A 25,966-nucleotide genomic window follows, 5' to 3' on the forward strand; every position below is an offset into this window, starting at 1 on the left:
TACTCCTGAAGCACAACATCATAATCTGAATCACCAATCTCTGAATCACCCAATACTGAAACACTGAAACCCTGTCAACAACACAGTCACCAGAACACAGAACAGACAACAGAACTCTGCAACAATAACCAGATCATATCTCATAATGTATACGCTACTACGATGAACCAAACCGGCGTACATACGCGCTTTTACCAAAGCCAACCCGCGTACAGATCTGCAAATATTTACTCATAACTTTGCAACTGTTCCTGACATCAGTCATACCCAGATCATAACTTCATACAATAAAACATGCGTCAATAGATCTAGTCTATCCATAATCAAACCATATAATGATAAACATTCCAAGCCTTAAGATCTCGATCCATCGTTCATCCTCCTCCACATGAGTGCATCCTTGGTTCAGATCAATCAAGGCATCACCAACCCATAACCATCATCTAGATCTCACACTTCATCATATCTTCATCACTTGCAGACTTTCACCTCTTGGCCTAATGATCTTCTCCTTATATAGGTTTAGGCTTATCTCAATACCATGGTCCAAAACCATGTAGAACCAATACCTTGGACCCAATACCAGGGGTCGACACTTTGGACCAAATACCATGGACCAATACCAAAATACCATGGACCAAATACCACGGACCAAAACCATGGTTTCCGACATGTACGCGCCTTTCCTTCTATGAACCTGCGTGTGTACGTGTACGCGCCTTTTGCTCCGCTAACCCGCGTGTATACGCACTTTCATCACGGTCAACCTGTGTATACCTCTCTCTTGACCTGCTGCACTATGATCTGAGTTGCCATCAAGGACAACACTTGTATCATACCTCTGAGTGAGTTGCCATCAAGGACAACACTTGAATCATAATGCCAATAGGGTGATCTAGAGTTGTAGCCTCAGAGAGCTACAAGATGGGTAGGATCCTTGAAGAGTCCACCTCTTGGACCAAGACCTTGTTACGGGAGCCCATAGTCAGCAGTAGCATGATGGACCAGTGTCAGGTAGTACAGTCAGGTGCCAGAGTGACATATGCAATGGCTAGTAGCGGTCAGATACTAAGCAGCGTAGAGCTAGTGTTGGTAGCAGTGCAGTTGGCACAAAGCAGAGTCAGCAGTAGCGTAGAAGCTTCAGTGCAAAGTCTAACAGCAGTCAGAACTCGAACGACAGATGCCTCATACTGAACACAGTTAGTTCAATATTTTGGATGTTTTTTCGTTGCAGATGTTGCAGTTGCAGCAGCAGTAGATGGAGAGAGGGTTGCAGTGTAGATGCAGTAGTTGATAACAGTTCAGCAGGGTTAGCAACAACACAGATGCAGCTCATATCATAGTTGTGCAGTAGTTGGGGGGTAGTAGAGCTAGACATCAGCAGCGCAACAAGAGGTGTTGAAGAGTCAAAGTGATGCTTCAGTGGGTTGCAGCACTAGAGCACACTCCTCACTAATTGATTTCTGGTAGCATCAAATGTGCTCTAGCCTCAAGATTTTGTAGGGAGGCTAGGACACATGCATTCCATAAAACCCAGAAATATTTTTGGGAAATTCCACCCGGAGGAGGTTTAATTAAAATTATTAATTATTTTTAATGGATGCCTAAGTGTAAACTTGGAAAATTAAAATAATTAAAGTGTATTAATTAAACTAGGTGTGAATCTTCTAGAGAAATATGAGGATCAAGTCAAGATGATCTGAGCCATTGATTAGAATCTAATCTGGGCTATTGATTGATCAACTAGAAGATTATAAGAAGAGGCTTGATGGGCATTTGGAAAAACACATCGAGTGAGATCAAGAAATCGATTTCTCAAGAGAGCAGCGCAGCAATTGCAGGAGAAGTCATCGAGGAGATTTCTTGCAAAGAAGGGCAGAGACAGTTTTCCGGTTGGAGAGTTTCCTGATCCAAGGATACATTGCAAAGGAGGCAGAGAGAGATGCAGAAGAGATAGCATAGAGCCACGCTGGGTAGCGTAAAGCCACTTTGAGGCAGCACAAAGGCCTTGAGGAGATTCGCAAATTTGCTGAGGAGCAGATCAGATCCAGTGCCAGGAAGCAAGGTGTGAAAATGGAGGGTCGAGGTGACAGCGGGCTATCACTCCATTGTTTCCCTTGACCTGGTAGTTTCTCTATAGGATCCCCTCCTAGGACCCCTGCTAGTTTGAGCGGTAACAGACTGCGAAGTAGATATCTGGCCTAGTGTTGACCAGATACATGAGGGAACCGATAACTTGTCTCTAAAATGTGGGGTCAACATCCTCGTCCTCTGATGCATCTATTGTCCTCGAGTTCGTAATCATTATTTCCTAGATCTATAGTGTTGCATCCCTAACCTCTTCAGAATCACTGTAGCATATCTCCCTTGACCAAGGAAGATCTCCCCGTCCTTCTACCATACTTCTAGACCTAGGAAATAATGCATCAACCCAAATCCTTCATGTCAAACTCTACTGTCAAGTTCCTCTTGCAGTCCTCTATGAGCCCTGATGACCCAGTCAAGAAGAGATCATCCACCTACAACACTAGGATGAGTGTCTCATCCTCTACCATTAAATAGTAAAGGTTGGGATCTACATCACTCTTGACAAATCCCATCTGTTGCAAGTAGCTTTCAATCCGACCATACAATGCCCTGGGAGCCTCCTTGAGCCTGTATAGAGCTTTCTTCAATCTGCACACATGCATGCCCCTCTCATGGGTCTCAAATCCCTTTGGTTGTTCTATATATACCTCCTTTATCACCTCGTTCATGAAGTTTGTCTTGACGTCCATCTCGTGAATCTACCATCCCATATGCATTGCTAAAGATATAACTGACCAAATAGAAGTATATATGGAAACTAGGGCAAAGGTCTCCTCATAATCTATGCCTTCCTTCTGCGCATACCCCTTTGCCATGAACCCAGCCTTGTACTTCTCCACGCCACCATCGGTGGTGTACTTGATCTTATAGAGCCCACAATTGACCTGTTCACAGGCCTCGGCACTACCTCCCAAACATCATTAGTCATAATGGAGCTATACTCTTCCACCATGGCATGTATCCACACTTGATGTTGTGCAACCTCCTGATAGCTTAAAGGTTCTACAACCTATGCCACCAATGCTTGGTATCTGACTGGTTGTCTGCGTTCTCTATTGTTCGTCCTAAGAACTCTTATGAAGTTCTTAGCGTCCCTCAGCGTTTGACGAACTTCTGTTGGTGCATCCACTAGTGGCATGAGGATAAACCAGCTCCTCATCCTACCTCTGCTACTTCGTCTGTTCCAAACTCACAGGATCTCCTACACCTGAGGTCGTATTGGTCTAGTAACTGTACTAGATCCTTATGACTGTCATGCGACTTTCCCTATGGTTGCCCCTATTGTTGGACCAATGGAGCTCTTGTTGTCTCATTCTGATCATCTGTTGGCAACTTGTGAGATCACTTAAAGGCCATGTCCTCCATGAATTTCACATCCTGTCCCACAATAATCTTCCTGCTACTAGGAATGTAGATCCTGTATGCCTTTGAGGCTTCATCATACCCAATGAAGAACCCCTTCTTTGCAGTCTGATCCAACTTAGTATGTTTTTCATCTGGGACATCGTAGTAAGCTATGCTGCCAAAGATTCTGAAGTGACTTACTCCTAGCTTATTCCTTGAGAAGACTTCTTCTAGTGTTATCTTCCCCAATGCCCTGTGAGGAACCCTGTTCTGGATATACACAGTCGTGTTACATGCCTCTGCCCATAAAAACTTAGGCAAATCCTGGTCATATAACATTGCCTTTGCAACCCCAACTATTGACTTGTTTTTCTGCTCTGCTACCCCATTCTGCTATGGATTGTATGGAGTTGTCCACTCCCTCCTGATGCCTTCCTTCGCACAGAATCCTATGAAGTCACTATCTGTGTACTCTCCTCCATTATCTGAGCGAAGTACCTTGATCTTCTTCCTTGTCACATTCTCTACTAGAGCTTTAAACTCTCTGAAGTGGCTAAAAGACTCATCCTTGGTCTTCAAGAAACAGATTCAGGTTTTCCTGGAATGGTCATCGATGAAGGTGACGAAATACTCGTACTCTCCAAGAGATCTAATGGACATAGGACCGCAAATATCTGAGTGTATAAGCTGCAACACACCGTCTGACCTACTATCACTTCTTGGGAACGCTTCCTTAGCATACTTCCCAAGTATGCACCCCTGTACACATCATCGTGTTTCGTGCCTAATTCTGGAACACCTGTTACTGAGCATCCTAAGTGCTCCATGGTGTAAATGCCCCATTCTCTTATGCCATAGCTCATTCAGGTCTCTCCCACTGCTACTACAATCACTGTTGTTGCTGCTAACTAGTGCCTTTGGAGAATCGAGCTGCAACTTGTACAACTTGTTGCTACAAACTCCAATTTGCTTCACCTTCTTCCAGCTTTGGTGTTTTATGAACACCTTCTTCCTACAAACTGGACATCATATCCCTTATCCAATAGCTAGGATACTAAAATAAGGTTCATGCCTAAGTCGGGTATGAAAATTCGAGAATCCCACCCGAATCAACTACTGCAGCAACTGATTAAACTTCTCCTATCTGTTAATTACTGAAACAAATTATTTACTACTTCCTACAACAAACATCAAAGTTAATACAACTACAGCCTTCACTTGATTAATTAATTTGCCCAAAACAAGAAAAGAAAAATAAAGAAACATCCACACAAGTGACACAGTGTTTTTTGGACAAATGTCCCCAAAAAAACCCAATGCGAGAAAACCGAAGCAGCAACTCTGAGGGTTTTATATTATTAAGCAGTAGCTTTTGAATACAACTTTGGATGCCCTTCCGACAATCCAGATACAGAGAAAATAAACTGGCAAAAAAACTTAGTGAGATTACCTCTCTCTACCCGGCAAGTCCTAGTTGTTCTGGTAGCTGAACCAACTATCCCCGGCTATCTCTGCGCTGGCCCTATGTCAGACTCAAAAGGCTCTGCGTTAGCTCAACTGGGAAACGTCTTGCCTTCTGGATCAGTTTCTAGCCCTCCCGGCTCAAAAATGTAAGCTCCTCAGGAAAACTCAGACTTCTGCTTTGGATGACTGCGATGTCTCTACGTGAGCCCTTCTCGCTCAGCGTCAAGCTCTACGTGGGCCATTCTAGCCCAGTGTCAACCCTTCTGGTGTCTCTCTGCCTCTCTCTTCTGCGTATCTTGGGTCCTGGAGAAATACTCCAACCCAACTATCCCTGCCTCTCACTGCGACAGCTCACTCTTAAATTCTCCCAACAACTTCTCTGCTCTGCTTTAGAAAATCGATTCTCTGAACTCTCTGTGTGTTTTCCAAGTGCCCTCAAGCTTCCTTAAATAATCTCCTTGTTAACATTCAACGGCCCAAATTAGAAGTTAATCAATGGCTAAGATCATTTCTGCTTGATCCTCATCTTCTTCTAGAAGTTACACCCACAGTTTATAATAATACCTTTTAATTATTTTATTTTCCTAAATTTAGACTTACGGTCCCATTAAAAATAATTAATTATTTTAATAAAATTGTTTCTAGGTGGAATTTCCCAAAACACTTTCTGGGTTCTTTTGAATACATGTGCCCAAGCCTCCCTACAAAATTTGAGACTTAGAGCACATTTGATGCTACTAGAAATCAACACTCCCTCTTAGCGAGGAATGTGCTCTAGCAATGCAACCTGTTGAAGCATCACTATGCTCTGTAACATCTCCCTCTGCGTTGTTGATGTCTGACATGTTGTTCACCAACCATTGCGCAAATGTTGCATCTGTATTGTTGTTGACCCTGCCACTGTCAATAATGCATCTGTACTGCAACTCCCTCTGAAATTCTGCACTCATGCTGCTGCTGGCACTGCCAACTGCCATTGCACTGTAAACTGCTATTGGCACTACCAACTGCCACTGCACTGTAAACTGTTGCTGGCACTGCCAACTGCCACTGCACTACAAACTGTTGTTGCTACTGCATCAGCAACAGAAAAACATCCCAAATTACTACCACAAAATTGGGCTCTCGTAGCAAGGTATTGATCCAAGAGGTGGGCTCCTCAAGGATCTTGTCCATCTTTAGCTCTTTTGAACTACAACTCCAAATCAGCCCACCTCCCTCCTGGAAGTATCTCGACTATCATGGCGAACTCCTCAATCTTTGTGAGTGCAGCCTTCGGATCATGCTTCTCATCTTTGTCCTTCTTCCTGAGAGGACACTGAGTTGCGTAGCAACCCATCTCACCACACCTGAAGCACTTTATCTTCGAGACGTCCTTCTTACGTCTCTGTTGCTCCTGTTGTCCCTTCGATGCAAGAGCTGCATTATCCTCCTCCTCCTTGGGCTTTGACCCACTGCTGCTGCTTCCGTCAAGCTTACACTTGACCAAGTCTCTCCTCAGCTCCTCTTGTTTAAGAGCTGCCCACATCTCATCCCAATTCGGAAATGTCGCCCTGCCCAGCATACTCAAGACAAAGACTTGCCACTCATCTGAGACAGAACTGAGGACCAGTCTAACCAACTCTGAGTCTTGAGGTGTAGACCCCACAGCAGATAACTCATCTCGGATCTCCTGAAGCTTCGTGAGGAATGGATCCACACGCTCTCCCTTCTGCATCTAAGCAGATCGCAGCTTCTGCTCCAAGTACATCTTTCGTTGCTTGGAAGATCCCTGATATAGCGTAGGCAATGCATCCCACATCTCCTTAGCAGTCCCTCTGTTAGTGATGTGACAAACTACATGATCCTTCACTCCGTCGAGGATCATTCTTTTCGCCTTCGCCATCTCTGCCTTGTACTTCTTCAGCGGATTTGGATTTGCAGGCTCAGCCACCACGCTGTCGACATAGTTCTTAGAAGCATGCTCATCTAGAAGGAATGACATTCTAGCCTTCCAGATGACATAATTGGATGCTCCGTCTAACCTATCCTAATCCCTTAATCCACTGGATGCCATCTCTGCCACAAATGTTGAAAATCTCCTCTCTGCTTCTCACTGTTGCTGCTCAGCTAATGAGAAAAAGATTTCTTGGCGGAAAGTCTTACCTAGGAAGCAATTCCCTCAACCGTGCTTCTTCCTTCTGACATCTTTCTACCCAGCAAAACGGCCTGCAGAAAAGACTGCGTCCCACCAGCTCCTCACGTTGAGGCTTCAGCATTGCTCCCTCTACCCTGACAAACTTTCGAACTAGGAGTCCTTCCTCTATGTCAACTCACTCAGAGAGAGACTGCCTCAAAAATCAGCCCTCCGGCTAGGACTGCGCAAACCCTCTGGGGTTTCGAACTACTGCCTCCTGCAGCTTTTTCGATCTCCCTCTTCTAATCAGCGTTGGGTTCTATGGCACTGTTCTTCTTGCCTCACCTATACTAGCTCTGATACAATGTGAAAATTCGAGAATCCCACCTGAATCAACTACTACAGCAATTGATTAAACTTCTCATATATGTTAATTACTGAAACAAATTATTTACTGCTTTCTACAGCAAATATCGAAGCTAATACAACTGCAGCCTTCACTTAATTAATTATTTGCCCAAAACAAGAACAACGCAATAGAGAAACATCCACACAAGTGACAGTATTTTTTGGATAAATGTCCATGGAAAAACCCAATGCGGGAAAATCAGTGCAGCAACTCTGAGGCTTTTATATTATTACGTAGTTTCTGAATACAACTTTGGATGCCTTTCCAGCAATCCAGTTACAGAGAAAATAAACTGCCAAAAAAACTTAGTGAGATTACCCCACTCTACCTGGCAAGTCCCGGCTGCTCCGGCAGCTGAACCAACTGTCCCCGGCTATCTCTACGCTGACCCTGCGTCAGCCTCAAAAGGTTCTACGTCATCTCAAATGGGAAATGTATTGCCTTCTGGAGCAGTGTTCAGCCCTCCTGGCTCAAAAATGTCAACTCCTCTGCAAAACTCAAACTTTTGCACTGGATGATTGTGTTGTCTCTACGTGAGCCCTTCTAGCTCAGCATCAAGCTTTGTGTGGGCCCTTCTGGCCCAGCGTCAACCCTTTTGGTGTCTCTCTACCTCTCTCTTCTGCGTATCCTGGGTCCTGGAGCGATACTCCAACCCAACTATCCTTGCCCCTTCTGCAACAGCTCATTATCGAAACTCTACCAGCAACTCCTCTGCTCTGCTTCAGAAAATCAATTCTCTGAACTCTCTATGTGTTTTCCAAGTGACCCTCAAGCTTCCTTAAATGATCTCCTTGTTGACATTCAACGACCCAGATTAGAAGCTAATCAATGGCCAAGATCATTTATGTTTGATCCTCGTCTTTTTCTAGAAGTTACACCCACAGTTTATATTAATACCCTTTAATTATTTTATTTTCCTAAGTTTATACTTAGGGTCCCATTAAAAATAATTAATTATTTAAAAAAAAAAAATCTGGGTGGAATTTCCCAAAACGCTTTTTGGGTTCTTTGGAATACATGTGCCCAAGTCTCCCTGCAAAATTTGAGACTTAGAACACATCTGATGCTACCAAAAATCAACATTGGGCACATGCAACACATCTATAACACTAGTGCTTGCTCCTGACTGCCTATGAATCTCTATGGTACCTACTCCAACTGGAGTACATTTACTCTTGTTTCCCATCTGAATCTGGAAGTCCATTTGCTCCTCCCTATAGCTGGAGAAGTATTCTCTAACCCCTGTCATGTGAGCTAATGCTCCACTATCTATATACCAAACACCCTGTGAAGTTGAGCTAGAAAGACAAGTTATCTGAGCAAATTCATCCTCCAACCTTGAAGACAAATCCACAGCCTCCTGAATGTTGAATCTCACTATGGCCATACTGGAGAAATCTGAGAATTTTACTGAAGACATCCTGAGTATAATTTCCTGTGTGTTTTTCTCTTCCACCCAACATTGATCTGTTGCTGCAAAACTCACTGAAAATCAACTATGCCCAGATCTGCTCAACGAACTGACTGATCTTCTCACCAGAGCTCTCTATTTGGCAAATCCACAACCTGCAAATCTTTGCTACTGAGGTTGATCGAATTTTTTTGCTTCCTGGAACTGAAAACCGAACCACTGCCTCTGCAAATTCGCACTTCTTGGTGGTCTATGCAGATCTTAAGAAATTCTGCTCATAACTCCCTTTGAAACTGCAAAATTTTCTCGTTCTCGCTGCTAAGCCTCTAATCTGATATTTAATGCTCTGATTCCATGTGAAATTTCCTTGAAATTGTAGCAACTGGAAATTTATTCTTCCAACTGATTAATTATATAGTTTATTTGTTATGACAAATAACAAATAAATCACACAGCGATTCTTCTTGATAAAATTACACTACGGAAAATAAACTGGAACTGAGAAAATAGATGCACACACAAAATAAAAAGGAAAACACTATTTTTGGACAATTAGTCCCCGAAAAAAACCCGAAGGGAAAACCGATGCAGCAGATGAGGGTTTATTTTATTATTATGCAGCAACAAAATCTGAGCACAATAATTTGGATGCCCAAACTGGCAATCCTTCAGCAAATTAATCTGGCCAAAATATTAGTGAAACAATTTGTCTCACCCACCACTGATCCTGCTCCAAAATATGGCTTTTTCTAGGCCACTCGAATGCCCCTACATCAACCTATGTGCAAGCCTAGCGCAAGCCCTACTCGCACTGCCTAAGGAGCTACCTAGAATTTGTCGTTCTGCCCGACTCTACCTCTGGAGATGACTCGCTTGGCCTCCTGAAAATTTTCCCGACCACCAGCGATTGAATCAACCTCCTCTTCAACTGAATTGAACTACCCTCTGAAGTTACTGCATCGCCTCTGCGCAGCCTCATTGAGAAATAATTTGACCCTCTTGTTGTTGACTCTCTGGCACTAGAACTTCACCAGAAATCGTTGTTGTTGCTCCCTCAATCACCGATGCTTCCTACTGGATCGAACTCTTCTTCCCTGCTCGAACTTTGCAACTGGATAGCTCGATCTACCAAGGAACTCGCTCTCCCTGTGTCTCTAATGTGTCTATCTCCAACCCCATCGACCTGCTCTTATAATCTCTCGTTGGATCACCAACAGCCATGATTAAATCGCTATCATCGGCTAAGATCATCTCAAACTCAATCTGTGTGAGTTTCTAGAGCATTCTCACCTTTCCCTAATTAATTCCTATTAATTAACCAGTTTTCCTAAGTTAGACTCAAGAAAAATTTAAATGATGGTTAATTAATTTAATTAAAATGTTTCACAAGCTTATCTCACTAAACCTTTTTTGGGTTTTGAAGATCTTGTGTTCTTAGCGTTTGACACAAATTGAAACTAGAACACCTATCTGATGCTACAAAAACTAACACTCAAGGGGCTGGTTTGTTGATTTCTAGATTTACTGTAGAAATTACAGACCTGTAAAAGTAGGGCAGCAAGTTATTTTGCATAGCGACCCACCTAACCGACCATTTGTTGACTAAAATAATTGTATATTCGGTTAAGATACCTTTTTGTACACCAAATTTGACTATTTACATGTTATATTTAATGAAGTCTGAGTGTCTTTTGCTTGTTGTTCAGTGTTATTTGCAGAACTTTTAGACCTGTTGAAACAGGGCAACAACCAATTTTATAGAGTAACCCATCTAATCAGGCGACAAACCTTAGAATAGTTATATATCTGGTTAGTATATTTTGTGTACATAAATTTTGTCTATTTATTTTCTATATTCGATTAATATTTGGTGTACCTTCTGTTGTTTTAAAGTATAATTTTACTACAGATTTTACATAATAGGCCAACAGGGCAGCGACATGAACTTCTCCACTTCATCCATTTGACCACATTATAAAGCACCAGTTTTGTATTGGTTGTATATAGTTATCCAAAAGAAGTCGCCCATAGCCATTTTAGTAGGATTTAGGCTGAAAGAGTGGGGACTTAGACCAAGGTGGCAGTGGGCCTTTGTCTTATGTGTGTCAGCCAAACAGGTTGTAATGATATTCAGCAACTCTATCTAAAGAAGCAATAACAGGTTCTTTTTCCATGCTTTTTCCAAGAAAAACATTCACTAATTTCCATTTCTTCCCAAGAATGATTCACCTAAATTCTAAAAGATAAAATTATTTTACCCTAAAAATCACCATTTTTTTATAGAAACTATATAAAATCCTTATAAACTTTGAATACTTTTAAAAAAATATCACCAAACATTTTAGAGTGCATATTAAGGGCTAGTAAGATTCACCAAGGTTTCTATATTTTAAGATAAATTTCCATCCTTAAAATTATCCCTGTCAAACACAATGGATACCCCATTATGGTTCCAAGCAGTTGGAAAATTTCCCCAAGGCACTACGAATTTTGGCTCTTTCCCTATCAAGTCCCAATGTTATAGCTTTGTCATACCCAAGTCTTTTTTATTCTTCAAGGACACCATTGATGGCTTGTACCATTTCATGCCAACTGGGTGAGTGAAGAATATTGAATGATACACCACATGCATAGAGAAACCTGAAAAAATTTGCATCCATGCAATCCCTATAACCTTGGTCAAGGAAAATTAATATTGTTCTACACCTTGAACGCAAAGACAAGAATCCACTGGCATAGGGGGGATAAAGATCAACCAGTGAACATTCTTTATGAACTATCATGTCAACCCTTGACTTTTTGGATTTGTTTAGTACTTACTACTGCTTCTATCTTTGGTATTTCTTGGATTCATTTTGTGCTGCCTCCTGTTCCTCCTTGCCCTATGCAGTCGTACCCTGTCCCAGCACTCCCATGTGGTCATATTGAATCCTTGACTCCCCAATGCATCCCTGTGTTGTCCTCCACTCATTCCCATTCTCCGACGCACATATGTACCCATCCCATCAATAGCCATGGTGCTACCCATCACATCCTCTCCAATATAAAGAGATTTTTCCGCTCAGTGGATCAGATTTTGGTTAGACCGGGACATTAGAAGATGTTTCATTATGTAGTTATTTTCCCCTTTTCTTCTGTTTTATTCAATAGAAAATCCACTTGCACTACTAACTTTGCAATTAAGGCACTGTATCCAGCTTATTACTAATTAGTCTTTACAGTGCATGCTTGTTAACACACAGATATCTTATAAAATCTGGTTTTGTAAGAACTAAAAAAATCTGATGCTAGAACTATAACACAATGTAAAATGGCTATCAGTGCAGTGTAGCCAAAAAAGATCAGAAAATTGCATACCGTGGCAATAATTAAAAATGCTGCAACTGGAAACCTCTTCAGCCTAAATGGTGGCACAGAATAGATTGTCCCCAGAAAAAGCCCAAGACAGTAAAGGGCTGAAATGAAAGGACCAAAATTTAATCCAACAATTGCAACTCCCACAGCTGCAAAAAGTAATACTAGAAACCAAGCTTCCGTAACTGAAAGATCTCCTGCAGCTATAGGTAGAAAAGGCTTGTTCACCCTGAAATGACTCCATTGCACACGTAAGATACAAAGAACAGAAAAGCAATAATATATAATGTGCAGACCATTGTAGATAAAATTTAAATCTCAAGCTGAAAATCAGTGAATACTGGGGAGATGAGAAACTTCATGGGTTTAAGACCTCAAAACCATTAATTACAGTCACTACATCACATGATCTATAATATGTTAAAACTTCAAAAATATTTATTTTCATTTTGTTCAAAATTCACTTTAGTTTCATTATTAAAGACCGCATAGTTTAATAAAGAGGGAATCGGTCATCTAGTGTTCAAGAATTAGGCTAGCAATGCCATATAAGACAACTAGCACATTACAATCATAGCCAAATAGTACTAAGACTGCATTTTTATAAAGTTAATCTTTGAAAACATAGATGCTGCAAGTTCAATGAGAATTTAAGCTGCATGGTCAATGTCTTACATACTTGTCAATTCCAATATCATATATCTGGTTGATTCCAACAATGTAACCATTTCCACATATTAATGCAGTAAGTCCACACAAGGCCTTAGGTAATAGCCACCAATTAATAAGATGAGAATTCTCTATCAGAGCTCGTGACACCAAAGCTCTGCAACAGGTAGAATCCAAATATGATCATCAAAAGCATGAAGCCTAGGATGTAACGCAGAAAATAAAAATACATGCCTAACATATTCAAGCCAACGTGAAATGGGGAAGATTTCTGGAAACACACATTGAACCAAGTACAGTTCCACGAATTGTGTGCGGCCTCAAAAACCTCCGGAATGCATCTGTAAACTGGGAGAATCTCCTTGAAAGTGGCTCTGGCTCAGCAGTACCAATAGTTGCATCAGCCTGTAAAATGCAAATTTTCAATTTGACAAACACTGTAAGGATCAATTTTCCTCCTTGGGAATCATATAACCCTCCAATTTGAAGAGGAGATTTTATAATAATCATTGATGTGTTCAACAAACAAAGATATTGTGAGATACTGCAACAACTATTATGTGTGAATAAAATCAAATAAGAAAACAGACAATGAAAGGCCCTTTAGAATAGGGAAAGAAAAACAATCGGCACTCTTTCCAAAGAAAATAACGGTTTCAAAATAAAATACTTTCTAGTTAGAAGTTCCATGGTTCAGAATCTAAACTAATGTTTGGCTAATATCATGCAAGATTCTATGTTGGCATCCTTGGTAATGACACCTAATATTGACTTTAAATCGACCTCAAGACTTCACTGTAGTAAATTGTCAACCAAAACTGATTACAACTGAACCGGACAGCTACTTATTGCATAGTTTGCCAAAAAATTAAAATTGAACTAGTTCCCTATTATCATGATGAGACTTGTTGCTGCACAAACTAGCAAGCCTAATTTGTAGGCTAAAGCTAGAAGGCACAACAACAATTTGGGACAAAGGCCTGCGGTCACCACAGCCTATGTCCCCTTATCTTCTCGGATTTCCACCAACAGGAAGAGTCCCAGTATCCCTCACTTGTGATTAATATGTTTATACTAGGGTTCAAAGTGAGGCAAGGATGGCTCATTCAATTAAAGTGTGAGCTCTGGGAGAAGCTAGGATGACTTTCCACGAAAAACCCCTTGAAAGAGACCATATGAGACCTAGGGTTGAGATATTTGACAAGGTAAGAGTTCATCCAAGGTCAAGATAGTCAAGAGAAAAGGTTTTGAATGATACGCTACTAAAGCACGAACCTTCAAGGAATCGCTAAGTTGAAGAATAGACTCTAGGGTCCCCACTTGGTGTGATAGCTAGGGCATCAATTTAATTGAAATTCCACCATCTGAATTCGTTCAAAACTTGTGGACACCTAGAGGAGACACTAAGGAAGAGTCTTGTCCAGATGGAATCCAAAAATTCCTCCTCCCTAAATTTCGCACCAAGCCCTAGAAAGCCTCCTTATCCTTAAAGGGACAAAGAATAAAAGAGAGAAAAAGTTGAAAATGATGATGTTTTATTGTGTTAATGTGATCACCAAGGATATAGGAACAGTGGCTAGCAATTGGGAGGATTGGAGTCAAAAATAACCTTGATTTGGTAACTTCGCTCATTAAGGAGGCTTAAAGAAGTAGCTTCGCTATCTATGGATGCAGCTACGTGGCAACTTTAGACTTTTATACTTCAATGAAAATTGATATGGAGTTTTAAGGATGCAAATTATCCTCTAGGAACATTTGTTCATTCATCATCTTATGAGTAACACATGCAAAATTTTCCAATAGTATCAAGGCCTTAAACAATTTTTCATGAATTAGGGCACAATAATAACCATAAGACAAAAATTCCATGCATTAGACATTCATTATTTCAGAAATATAGCATTAAAAGGCACTTACAAGACAATGAAGATTATATCCATCCATCAATTTGCCAAAGAGAAGCTCCAAGAAAGATAACGAATTTTTCCAAACATCAAAATGCATTAGAATCATCCAAATCTCTCCACAAAATTGCAGGCTGAAAATCTCTAATGAGAGGGCCGAAAATCCCAAGTGTGATGATCCAAAGTGAGAGAGAGTCTCTCTTATTTATACAAGTCCAATGAGTTCGAATTTCTAATCATGAAGCCCCTAAAGTGTTAAAACAATGTTAACAAACCCTTGGTTACAATCCAACCAAGATAACTTTACGTTAATTATTATTTTATTTGTCCTTTAGCCATGTAATTAATGTGAAGTGCTCTCCAAGGCTAGCGTTGAGGCCTTATGTGCTGAGTATGAGGGTGGGGGCCTCAAAAGTGATGAATAAGAAGGGGATGCCCTCCAAATGCTGCAAAATGTTGATTTGGGGTAGCATCGGATGTGCTCTAGCCACGAAATTTGGTGGAGAGGTTGGGGCACATGAGATCTCCAATACCCAGAAAGGGTTTGGACAGATTCTAAACAGTTCAAAAGATCTTAAAATAATTAATATTTTTAATGGAGTCCCCAAGTCTAAACTTAGGGAAAATAAAATATTAATGTGTATTAAATTTTAATATGAAACTGTGTTAGAATGGTCCAAAAGACATGGATCAAGCCAAATCTAATCTTAGCCGTTAATTAGGGACTTAATCTCGGCTGTTGATATGTCAACAAGAAAAGTATAAGAGGAGGCTTGAGGGTCACTTGGAGAATACACCAAAGTGATCAGTCATTCTATTCTCTAGAGCGGGGTTTTCTACGAGAGATAGAATCAGTGATCGGAGAGCAGCTGAGGGGCATTGAGTACAAAGAGACAGAGAGGCAGAGATAGTGTCAGGATAGTAGCAAAGCAGCCAGAGAGAGAGAGACGCAGGAGCAGCCAGTGCTCATGCAAGGCCACACAGAGGCAACTAAGTGTTGCGCAGAGAACCAAAGGGGCCAGCGTAGCTAACACAGAGGCTCGGAGAGCTAACACAGGGCCTCCTGGGGCTAATGCAGGGCCAGCGCTAGGCTAGGAGAGGCTGACGCAGCCCAAATTGGGCAGACGCTAGGGTTTCTGGGGCAGATTGGTGCTGAGTAGCTGTTAGAAGGATTATTCGGGGTTTCAGCCAGTAGATTTGTCAAAAACAGAGAGGTATTACTGCTAAGGAAATTCTCTGTTGGGTAGGCCAGTTTCGGCACCCAGATTGTACTCTGATATTGCTTAATAAGAAAACCCTCAGATAGCTACACCGGTTTTCCCACATTGGGCTTTTCCGGGGACATTAGTCCAAAAATAATGGTGTCATATGGTGTGTTTGTTCTTGTTTCTTTTAGTTGCTAATCTGTAGTATGTTGAACATGCACTGGTGTTTATTTTCAGTATTTACGTTATAAATAACTTGTTAAGGAAAAATAACAAGTAGGTAGGAATAAATAAGATAAAGTGCATGAAGGGTTTCTAACTAAGTAGACTTAGAAACTTCAACATGGTATTAGAGCGTGATTGCAGATCACAGGAGGACTAAAAGACATCAGCCGAGCGAAGCAATAGCAGCAGAAAACAGTTGTCTCGTGGTGACAAAAGTTATTTCTAGCAACGCGGAAGCCAAGGAGTGTGACGCAGAGCCAGAGAGGCCAGCGTTGCTAACGTAGAGGGCCAGAGGGATGACACAGGGCATCCCAGGGCTGACGCATACCCATCCGGGGTGACACAGAGCCAACGTGAAGCAGAAAGGGGCTGACGCAGTTCACAGATAGGCAGTTGCTAGGGTCTAGAAGGCTACAGGAATATTGCAGAGTGAAGCTGGTGAGGTATTGTAGTCAAAACAATACCTGACAGAGCAGGACCAGAGGAGTTGTTACCGAGTGTTTCTAGCTGAGGAACCCGAATCAGCAGTGCAGTTGCACAAGACGATCAGAGAAGGGGGCATCTCGACAAGCGGCAGAAGAATTTCCAGGAGGGAAATCAGGACTCAGAGGGAGTCCAGAAGAGAACTTCCAGACGGGAAGTAGAGACTCAGAGGTGTCGAACAAAGAACTTCCAGGAGGGAAGTAGAGGAGCATCATGGCATCTGGAAGGTCAGAATCTTATCCGTGCTTGACAGGAATCGTGTCAAGAACTTCACCTTGAAGGTAATAGTTGTCCCAGTCGACCCCAGTGACAATGACAGGTACGAGGAGGCGATGGCGAGGGCCAAGTGCATTATCCTTGACGGGGTCAAGGATCATGTGGTACCACATATAGCCAAGAAGGAAACAGCATTTGAGATGTGGGAGGCTCTCAAGAAGCTGTACCAGCATACTTCTGTGCAAAGAAGAATGTTGCTTGAGAATCAGATGAGGTCGTATCAGATGAAGAAGGGACAATCGATTGACACCTTCCCCAGAGGACTGAATGAGATCCGAAACCAATTGAATGCTATAGGAGCGATACCGGATCAGAAGCTAATGGCGAGGACAGCCCTGAATGTTGTCTCAAAAACTGGGAAGTATTTTTCCAAAGTATACTGGGCAGAGGGACACTTCCACCATGGGACGAGATGTGGGCAGCACTTCGCTAGGAAGAGATCAAACCGCAGTCAAAGACAGGTAGCAGCAGCAAGGGGATCAAAGTCAAGCAGGAGGAGGAAGATGTGGCCCTAGCATCTGAGGGAAAACAGGAGAAGCGGAAGAAGAAAGATCTCTCCAAGATCAAGTGCTTCCACTGTGGGGAGCTAGGTCATTATGCGACCCAGTGTCCAAGGAAGAAGAGTAAGGGAGAGTCTTTCGAGACTAAGGCAGCGCGGGCACGAGTAGAGAAGGAAGTTTTGATAGACGATCACTATGCCATGAGTGCACACGCACCACTTGAGCAGAAGTGGGGAGACATCGAGCTGTAGTCAGGAGGACTACAGGCGATGAGGTGCAGGATCCTCGAGGTACCAGCCTAGTGGATTAGACCTTGCTACGGGAGCCCCGTCGAGGAGTAGCAGGACTGGCTGAGTGGGTAGAGACAGATGCGGATGGAGCGGCAAAGAGAGCTACAATGCAGGAGTCCCAAGACAACGCAAAGCTAGCAAGTTGCAACAGTGCGAGAGGCACAGGAGTGTTGCACCAGTGCAAGAAGGCACAGAGAGGTGTGCAATGGTGCGAGATGCAGGGAGTTGTTGCAGCAGCGCAGAGGTCAAAGAGGGAGCACTTGTCAGCGGCAGAGGGAGCTTCGGCATCAGTGGGTGTCTCTAGCCCAACAGGCAGGTCAGATTGGGAGATCAGTTACTTACTTCTCAGTAACTGAGTTGCAATGCAGCAGTGGGTAGCATGATGAGAGGAGGTGTAGTGCGGATGCAACATGATGGGAGGAGATGCAGTGCAGATGCAGTGCTAGGAGAAAGGACCAGCAATAGCACAGATGCAGAGGGAGTTGTTGTATAGATGCAGCAATGGCAGTGGCAGAACCATGGGCAGCACTACAGGATGCAGCAGTGTAGAGGATGTTGGACAGGAAGGCCTAGCATCAACACAAGTACCGATGCCAGATGATCGGAGTAATACACAGTGAGGAGTATTGCTAGAGCACAGTCCTCGCTAAGAGGGAGTGTTGATTTGGGGTAGCATCAAATGTGCTCTAGCCACGAAATTTGGTGGAGAGGTTGGGGCACATGAGATCTCCAATACTCAGAAAGGGTTTGGGCAGATTCTAAACAGTTGAGGAGATAGTAAAATAATTAATATTTTAATGGAGTCCCTAAGTCTAAACTTAGGGAAAATAAAATATTAATGTGTATTAATATGAAACTGTGTTAGAAGGGTCCACAATACATGGATCAAGCTGGATCTAATCTTAGCCGTTGATTAGGGACTTAATCTTGACCGTTGATATGTCAACAGGAAAAGTATAAGAGGAGGCTTGAGGGTCACTTGGAGAATACACCAGAGTGATCAGTCATTCTATTCTCTAGAGCGGGGTTTGCTAAGAGAGATAGAATCAGTGATCAGAGAGCAGCTGAGGGGCATTGAGTACAGAGAGACAGAGAGGCAGAGATAGTGTCGAGATAGCAGCCAGAGAGAGAGACGCAGGAGCAGCGAGTGCTGACGCAGGGCCATGCAGAAGCAGCGAGTGCTCACGCAGAGCACCAGAGGGGCCAGCGTAGCTGATGCAGAGGCTCAGAGAGCTGACGCAGGGCCTCCTGGGGCTGATGCTGGCCAAGATAGGCTAATGCAGGGCCAGCGCTGGGCTAAGAGAGGCTAACGCAGTCCAAATTGGGCAGACGTTGGGGTTTCTGGGGCAGATTGGCGCTGAGTAGCTGCCGGAAGGATTATTCGGGGTTTCAGCGAGTAGCCAGTTTCGGCACCCAGATTGTACTTTGATATTGCTTAATAAGAAAACCCTCAAATAGCTGCACCGGTTTTCCCACATTGGGTTTTTTCGAGGACATTAGTCCAAAAATAATGGTGTCATATGGTGTGTTTGTTCTTGTTTCTTTTAGTTGTTGATCCGTAATATGTTGAGCATGCATTGGTGTTTATTTTCAATATTTACAATATAAATAACTTGTTAAGGAAAAATAACAAGTAGGTACGAATAAATCGGATAAAGTGCATGAAGGGTTTCTAACTAAGTAAACTTAGAAACTTCAACACAAAACATCTCCAAACCCCAAGTTGGGCACTGTGGGCTCCAAATGGGTCTCATAGGTCTCCAAGTGGCTAAATAACAAGTCGATGCTCCATCAATGAGGCGTAGAATATGACACATGCTCTCCCATGTCTCTCTGGATGAGACAAAACCTCATCTGGACTGTGGATCAGCTATCAAGCGTTGGGTGTAAATGTGTGGCTAGCTAGGCAACATGGTCCAAGTGCATCATCATCTATGTATGGTTGGGGCATGAACAAGCAATGTGTGGTGTTGAAGAAGCCCATGATGTGGCAATTTTCTGTTGTGGTGGAGGCCCATGGCTCTCAATGCTCACCCTATAAGTGCCATTATGACCCTCCAGAGGGAATGGATCCCGTATAGGGAGGCCAAGTCCAAGATGAAGACCCACCTGTAACCCTGTATAAGATCCATTGTGTCTCCTCACCTTTCAGTACAACCAATCATTAATGCAATTGAGTAAATAAACTTGCTAATCAGGAGCAAAAGTGAAGACTTCAAGAGGCATGCCCTTCCAAATGGGGTTTAGAAAGTAGAGGTGTTACCTTGCTCAACAAGAGAGGTTAATAAAGGACCCTATTAGGTGGTTTCAACCTCTAAGGGAGTGACAGGTCCATGGTAAATCCATCAAATGGCAGGGGTCATGTGAAGTGACGATGGAACGGAGTGGGGCAATAGGTAAGGCTCCAAGCCACATGCCATGGTACAAGGGAAGCTATAATGAGAGAAGCCCACACCATGGGTATATGAATGTAGGAGGGAGCAATCATGGTACATGAGTTACCCTGGCCTTTGTTTTTCCACCTTCTTCATATGCCTTTTGCGTTTTATTGATTTTTCTTCATTTTCTTATTCGGGGCTCCAGGGGATGAGAGCATGATGCGTATGATGTAGCAGTGATTACCCCCTTAAGGTTGGGCAGTTCATCGCCCACCAGGGGTTGGGACAATCATGGGTTCCTTAATGATGCAAGGGGCACTCATAGGGGCCCTAGGAACCAGGGTGATGGCCATAATGATAGGGGGTAGAGCTCATGTTTGGCTTTTGCCCATGCGCTAAATTTTTATGTCTCGGCCATCTTTTGCATTTTGTGGTACATTTCCTATTGTAAGTGGCCAAATTATGCTTTTATCTTTCTTTTTAGCTGCATCAACCTCCAGGGCATCGTTCCAGGCCCGACCCAAAGTGTGGACAAGGGGAGGGGGAGGCTAACACCTTATGGACCTATTATCCACAATTTTGTCAACACTATGAGGAAGCAATGTATCAAATTTTTCAAAAAATCAAAGTCATCAACCAACATGAATATATCATTGTAAACCCAATTTTGCAACTTTCACTGTAAATGATGCTAGTATGACCATTTAATTATGTAACAACACTTGGGTAAGCCTCCGATTTTGGAAAAGGATTTTATCCTAGGAAGTTTTTTAACCTCTCCGAATTATGTGTGTTTGTAAACACGTATAATCAGCAAAGTTTTTCTTCAAGCTTAAAACCCCAAAGCTAGGGTGGAATTCATTGACAAGGTCTTAGGTGAATCCTAATGTTATATTGACTCTATTGTAAAAGCATGTTTGGGAATAATTTCAGCACATTGGCTAAATTATTTTATTACAAGCACACTTGGTTTCATGCGAGATCATAGTGTCGCAGAATTGGGTAATGTCTTGAGGGTCTAGTTTAAATGTGCATTTCCCCTTCTAAGGGTTGATTTTGTAATAATTTGATGTAAAAAAAATATCTTAGTGCATGGTCCCTCATAGTTAGACACCATGGCTAAAAATATTTGAGGGTGGAAAATTTATTAATCCCCTCTAAAGTCAATTGATTAATTTTTCTAGCTAAATTTAAATAAAAAATCTTAAGCTAGAAAATCCTAAATCGTGGTATTTATATATATATATTTTTTAATAATGTACTAGTTATATATTATGATGGTGGTATACATAACAAGTACTCCACAACATATATTCATTAGATTCTGCTATGTTAGGTATTTACTTAGCACTTCAATAATTAATTCATTACCCTATACATGGATATTTTCCATAATTAGTTAGTACGCATACTAGTGTAGTGCATGTGTTGCATGCATATGTAGCTATCATATGCATGTCTCATATGCATGCTAATATTCCTATGCTCCCTTTAATTCAAAATGGGTCATTACATCGAGGGACGACGACCTAGTTTTTGTGGTCATATATTTACTCTTTCAAAAAACTCTATATAATTTGAAAGAGAATGATGTAGCCTTGTAAGGGTTTTCTCGACAAAAACAAAGAATTGCATTTGTACATTAGTCCAGATGGTCCCTTCAAAGAAATGCAAAAAGAGCAGTTAAAGCGTTGGTCCATATGACTTTTCAAATTCAATATTCATGGGCACATCAATCAATGATGCATGGAAGTCATCCTCAAAACACATTTCCAGCAACATACATTTGGATTTGATATGAGGTCAACGGCGGAAGTGCACAAGATATAAAATGTTTGCAAATTTCAACAATGGGTATTGACACTAATAAATCGATGAATGGAGTTAAAAAGCAAACCCCCAGGTTGTCCGAAGTTTAATGGAAGGGGGGCATCTGCTATTAGTTGTTTTGTTAAAACCACATATGGTGCGTGGCTAGCTCTTGTGAAAAGCTAACCCCCCAGCTCTAAACCAGAAATTGGTAACATCCCCCCTGCTATTCTACTTACAGTTTCTCTTTGGTACTAAGTTCTAACGCTTGTATACAGGTTACATTTGTCAATTTGAGATGGACCTGGATCCAAACCAAACTTGTGGATTATAGGAGCAGTTATCTATCTGGGGAATTTTTATGAGCTTCGTGATAGAAACCGCCTTCAGTATCATTGATATGAATCTCAATCTCACCGATGGATTGACTCCCATCATGAACGTTTTTACTGGACTTTTGGGCTTCGTATTCATGAAATCATAAAGAAAAATCTTGGTTAAAGATTTCAATATTGGTTAGATGACTGGATATCTGTTTTTAGTCACATTTGTGGGCATTTTAGTAGTTGGAGGTTCCTCGAGGGTGATAATTTAATCAAGATCTGGTTCCATGACATGGTTGCATTTGGAAAAGTTTTTAACAACAAAGAATACACAGCTCCTACATCTTGAGTTGTTTATGGAGCGAAGGAAGGTGGTTTAAATGTCTGGTGAAATTGCCCAGTGTTTTCAGCAAGTGAACTTCGAGTGCAGATTCCGGGCAACTGAAGGCGAAATTGAAAAATCCGAGATGTGGGTTTTTTGCAAGATGGTCCCAATTGAGTTCTGCTTGGGAATTTCTGCATTTTCAGTGGATAGAGAGATTTCATTGGTCTTCTGAAGGGTTACGCCCAGAACCAACAAAACGTGAAACAGAGGAAATCAAAGCTAAAAGGAGCAAAACACCATTCCAAAATCTCTGCCCGGCAATTCATTGATGAAGAAGCAGAGGTTTCTTCATATCATGATTTGTCAACAGTTGGATCAGATTCAATTTGCTCTTGAACAAGGAATTGGTGCCATGATTCCAGTTCTTGGCACAACACATCTACCTTACCCAAGCAATTCATTTGAAATGGTCCATTGTTCAAGTTGTCCGGTTGATTGGCATGGAAATGATGGTATTCTGCTTCGTTATGGAACTATAAAAGCACGGCAGGATCAACAAATAGAAAATGCATTTTTAGCTTAAGACTGCTTCTACTCTGATTTGGTGATAATAAAGAAAGAAATTGAACGCATGTTGATGGAAGCTTCATAGGTTGAATATCTTGCCCAAGGTAAATACAAACAACAATTTGGCTGAATATCCTCCACTTTTGCTGGTGTTAGGCCACCATCTTCAGGTGTTTCAACACGAACATCCAGAAATGAAGTTAGCAACTGGCATGGGATTTTAATGTGATCGAATACATTGGTCTGTCAAGGAATGTATTCACAGGGAATTTTCTAAATCCACAAGTCACAATTGATTTTCTTTATGTTTTTCTTTATGTTTACATGAAAGAAAATGGTTTCAAAATGATGATGCGAGTGAGGTTCTATATTGCAATTGGTCTGAATTTTTCTGAAAAATTAAGAGCTAAAAATGGCAAAGCAGTCAAATTTGTTGTTGTTCCCACCAGCACTTCAAGTGTCACATGGTTCATGATTTAGATTTTGTTGTGGAGATCATTGGTTCTGAAAGTGTACGAGATTCAGTTGGCCTTGCATTTAGCTCCTGCAATGTACATCTTTCACCTGAAGAAAAACAAAAGGCTTTGTCTATTAGGAAATCTCTAGAGAAAGTTAGAAACGATGTATGTTATGGAGGCTTCTACTCAAAAATTAAAACAGTCAAGGGTAGAGACTATTCTTAATGCTGGTGGCGAGATCGGTTATGTGGAGGTATTTAACCAAGTAACTTTCTACCATTTAGAAAGAATAGAGTCCTCTGTTGTGCTTTCTGTTGCAGCTTGGTTTGGAGAAATTAGATGTTAATTTTTCTTAGGGCTATATAGTTATTTTCTCTAGATAATTGCATATGTTGTTGGATAATGTTGTAAAACTTAATAATGTTATGATGCTATGGGGTGAATTTAATATGTCAATGAAGAAATGCAATTATTTAAAGCAAAGAACAATATAGCCCTAAGAAAAATAAACATGGTATCAGAGTTAGGCTGAAGAAAAGTCATTGAGTACCCCCTAAGAAGACATCTTTGATGGAAGCAAGAGAAGATGGAGGAGACCTAAAATAATACTAGGGTTTGAAGGAAACCCTAGAAAATTTGGTTATTAGGGCTTGATGGATGTTAATTTTTGGTATGTTCTATGTTTAGAGCAATTTACTTCAATTTTTCACTTTAGCCCAATGACAATATTCAGATTAGCAATCACATAAGCATGATAGTAAGGTGCAGATAGAACATAAACATAAACATCAGAAGACAAGCCAAGACAAGAGGACACAAGATGTGGCACCAGCGAGGGACAAACCCCAATGTGGGAAAACCCTTGATCAATTCTTCTTATATTCTTCAATAGTTCAGCAGAGAGAAAAATAGTACAAATACATTTGAAGTCAGTACTAGACTTGCCAAATTAGGAGATCAAAGATCTTCACCATGAAGATGACACAATAGATCTGATGACAAGGACTAAAGATATACAGTAGATGATAGGTCTAGAACAGCTCAACCAATTACCCCAAGAGTACTGAATCTTTCCTTCCATAAGACTCTCCTTCCTTTGCAGCTTGGCTAATCATGACAAGGCTGCCCATCTGGCAACTTGTATACGCTGAAAGGACTGAAGCATATCTTGGCAAACCTGATCTCTGGTTAGGGCACAAGATCTGAGAGCTACTACATCCTAAACATACTCCACAGTCCACCTATTTGCTGCGGATAGCCTTCATACTGATCTCCAATGATGTGCTGCCTTATAGGGTCTGAATGCAGCACTTAAAGAGGCCTCCAACTGCTGGCTATGGCCTGCGGCCTAGCCCAGCAGTTGACTGTAGCTTTTGTCCCTTCACACAGTGACCCAATCAGCCTTTAAACAGTAGTCACAAGCACCTCCTTATTGTGGATTCTCCTTCCCTTTAAATCGACCTTAGGAACAATACTAACATGCCCAAACAGTCATGCTGTCACCTACAACAATGTGACAATATCACAGATCCTCCATGCTGTAATATAATTACCCTTGCTGCAATTTAGATTCACTTTCCTTGCTGCGTCTAAGGGTCCTTTCATACTGTGATAAGGGCTCCTTTAACTATGGCTTTCCTCCTTCATTTGCTGTTGATTAGGGCCTCTCCAACTGCGGCCAAGATGACCTCCTTTAGGACTATGACTAGGGCAGTATTAGCTCCTCTTTTCTCTGCAGCTAGGGCATGGCTTGACCCTCCATTCTCTGCAGCCAGATTACTCCTTGTTGGACTGCGGATGAGGGCTCTTCAAGAGCAGCAGATCAGGCCTGCGGTTAGGGCACTTAGGACTGTGGATATGAACCTCCTTTTAGGCCTCCTTCACTGCGGTTAGGACAGTGGCTAGATGCTCCTCTTGGCTGCGAATTAAGGCCTCCCCTTTACTACATATAAGCGCCTCCTTTTGCTGCATAAAAACCCTCATTGACTGCGGCCAAGGGCACCATTAAATGCTGCGGATAGAAGCCTCCTCTAGCTGCATATAGAGCCCTCTTTGACTGGGGCTTTGGACAGCGTATGAATCTCCTTAGACAGCGTATAGAAGTGTCTCTTAGGACAGCATATAGCCTTCTCCTTTTGACTGTGTCTAGGGCTAGGGCATCTCCTCTAGGGTAGTGTATACTCCTTTAGATCTCTCCTACCACCAAAACCCAAACAAGTGGAGAGAGATCACAAGAGATGTGTGTGCAAATGACTTGAAGGCCACCTCTATTTATGGTGCAACGTTGAAGTTGAGTGGGGGTAATTTGGTTGTTGGTCGACCTTGACAAATTGTCAAGTAACACAAATAAATTCATATCTCCATGAAT

The 25,966-nt window shown here is 41.9% G+C and overlaps 1 protein-coding gene across 2 annotated transcripts in view; it reads right to left on the reverse strand.

Moving 5' to 3' along the window:
- The window catches only part of HST (homogentisate prenyltransferase), a 307,427-nt gene that overhangs the window by 231,333 nt on the left and 50,128 nt on the right, over positions 1–25,966 (reverse strand). For both annotated transcript variants that reach the window (XM_089412784.1, XM_089412783.1), the window contains exons 2-4: positions 13,139–13,260; positions 12,866–13,012; positions 12,190–12,415 (exon numbers count right to left, since the gene is read on the reverse strand). In XM_089412784.1, coding sequence (XP_089268910.1) covers positions 12,190–12,415; positions 12,866–13,012; positions 13,139–13,260 — 495 coding nt within the window. The remainder of the gene's footprint in view (positions 1–12,189; positions 12,416–12,865; positions 13,013–13,138; positions 13,261–25,966) is intronic.

The sequence above is a fragment of the Pinus tabuliformis genome, chromosome 3_1 (assembly GCF_031772625.1).
Source record: "Pinus tabuliformis cultivar Carrire ecotype Pingquan chromosome 3_1, CPIR1, whole genome shotgun sequence".
NCBI lineage: Eukaryota > Viridiplantae > Streptophyta > Pinopsida > Pinales > Pinaceae > Pinus > Pinus tabuliformis.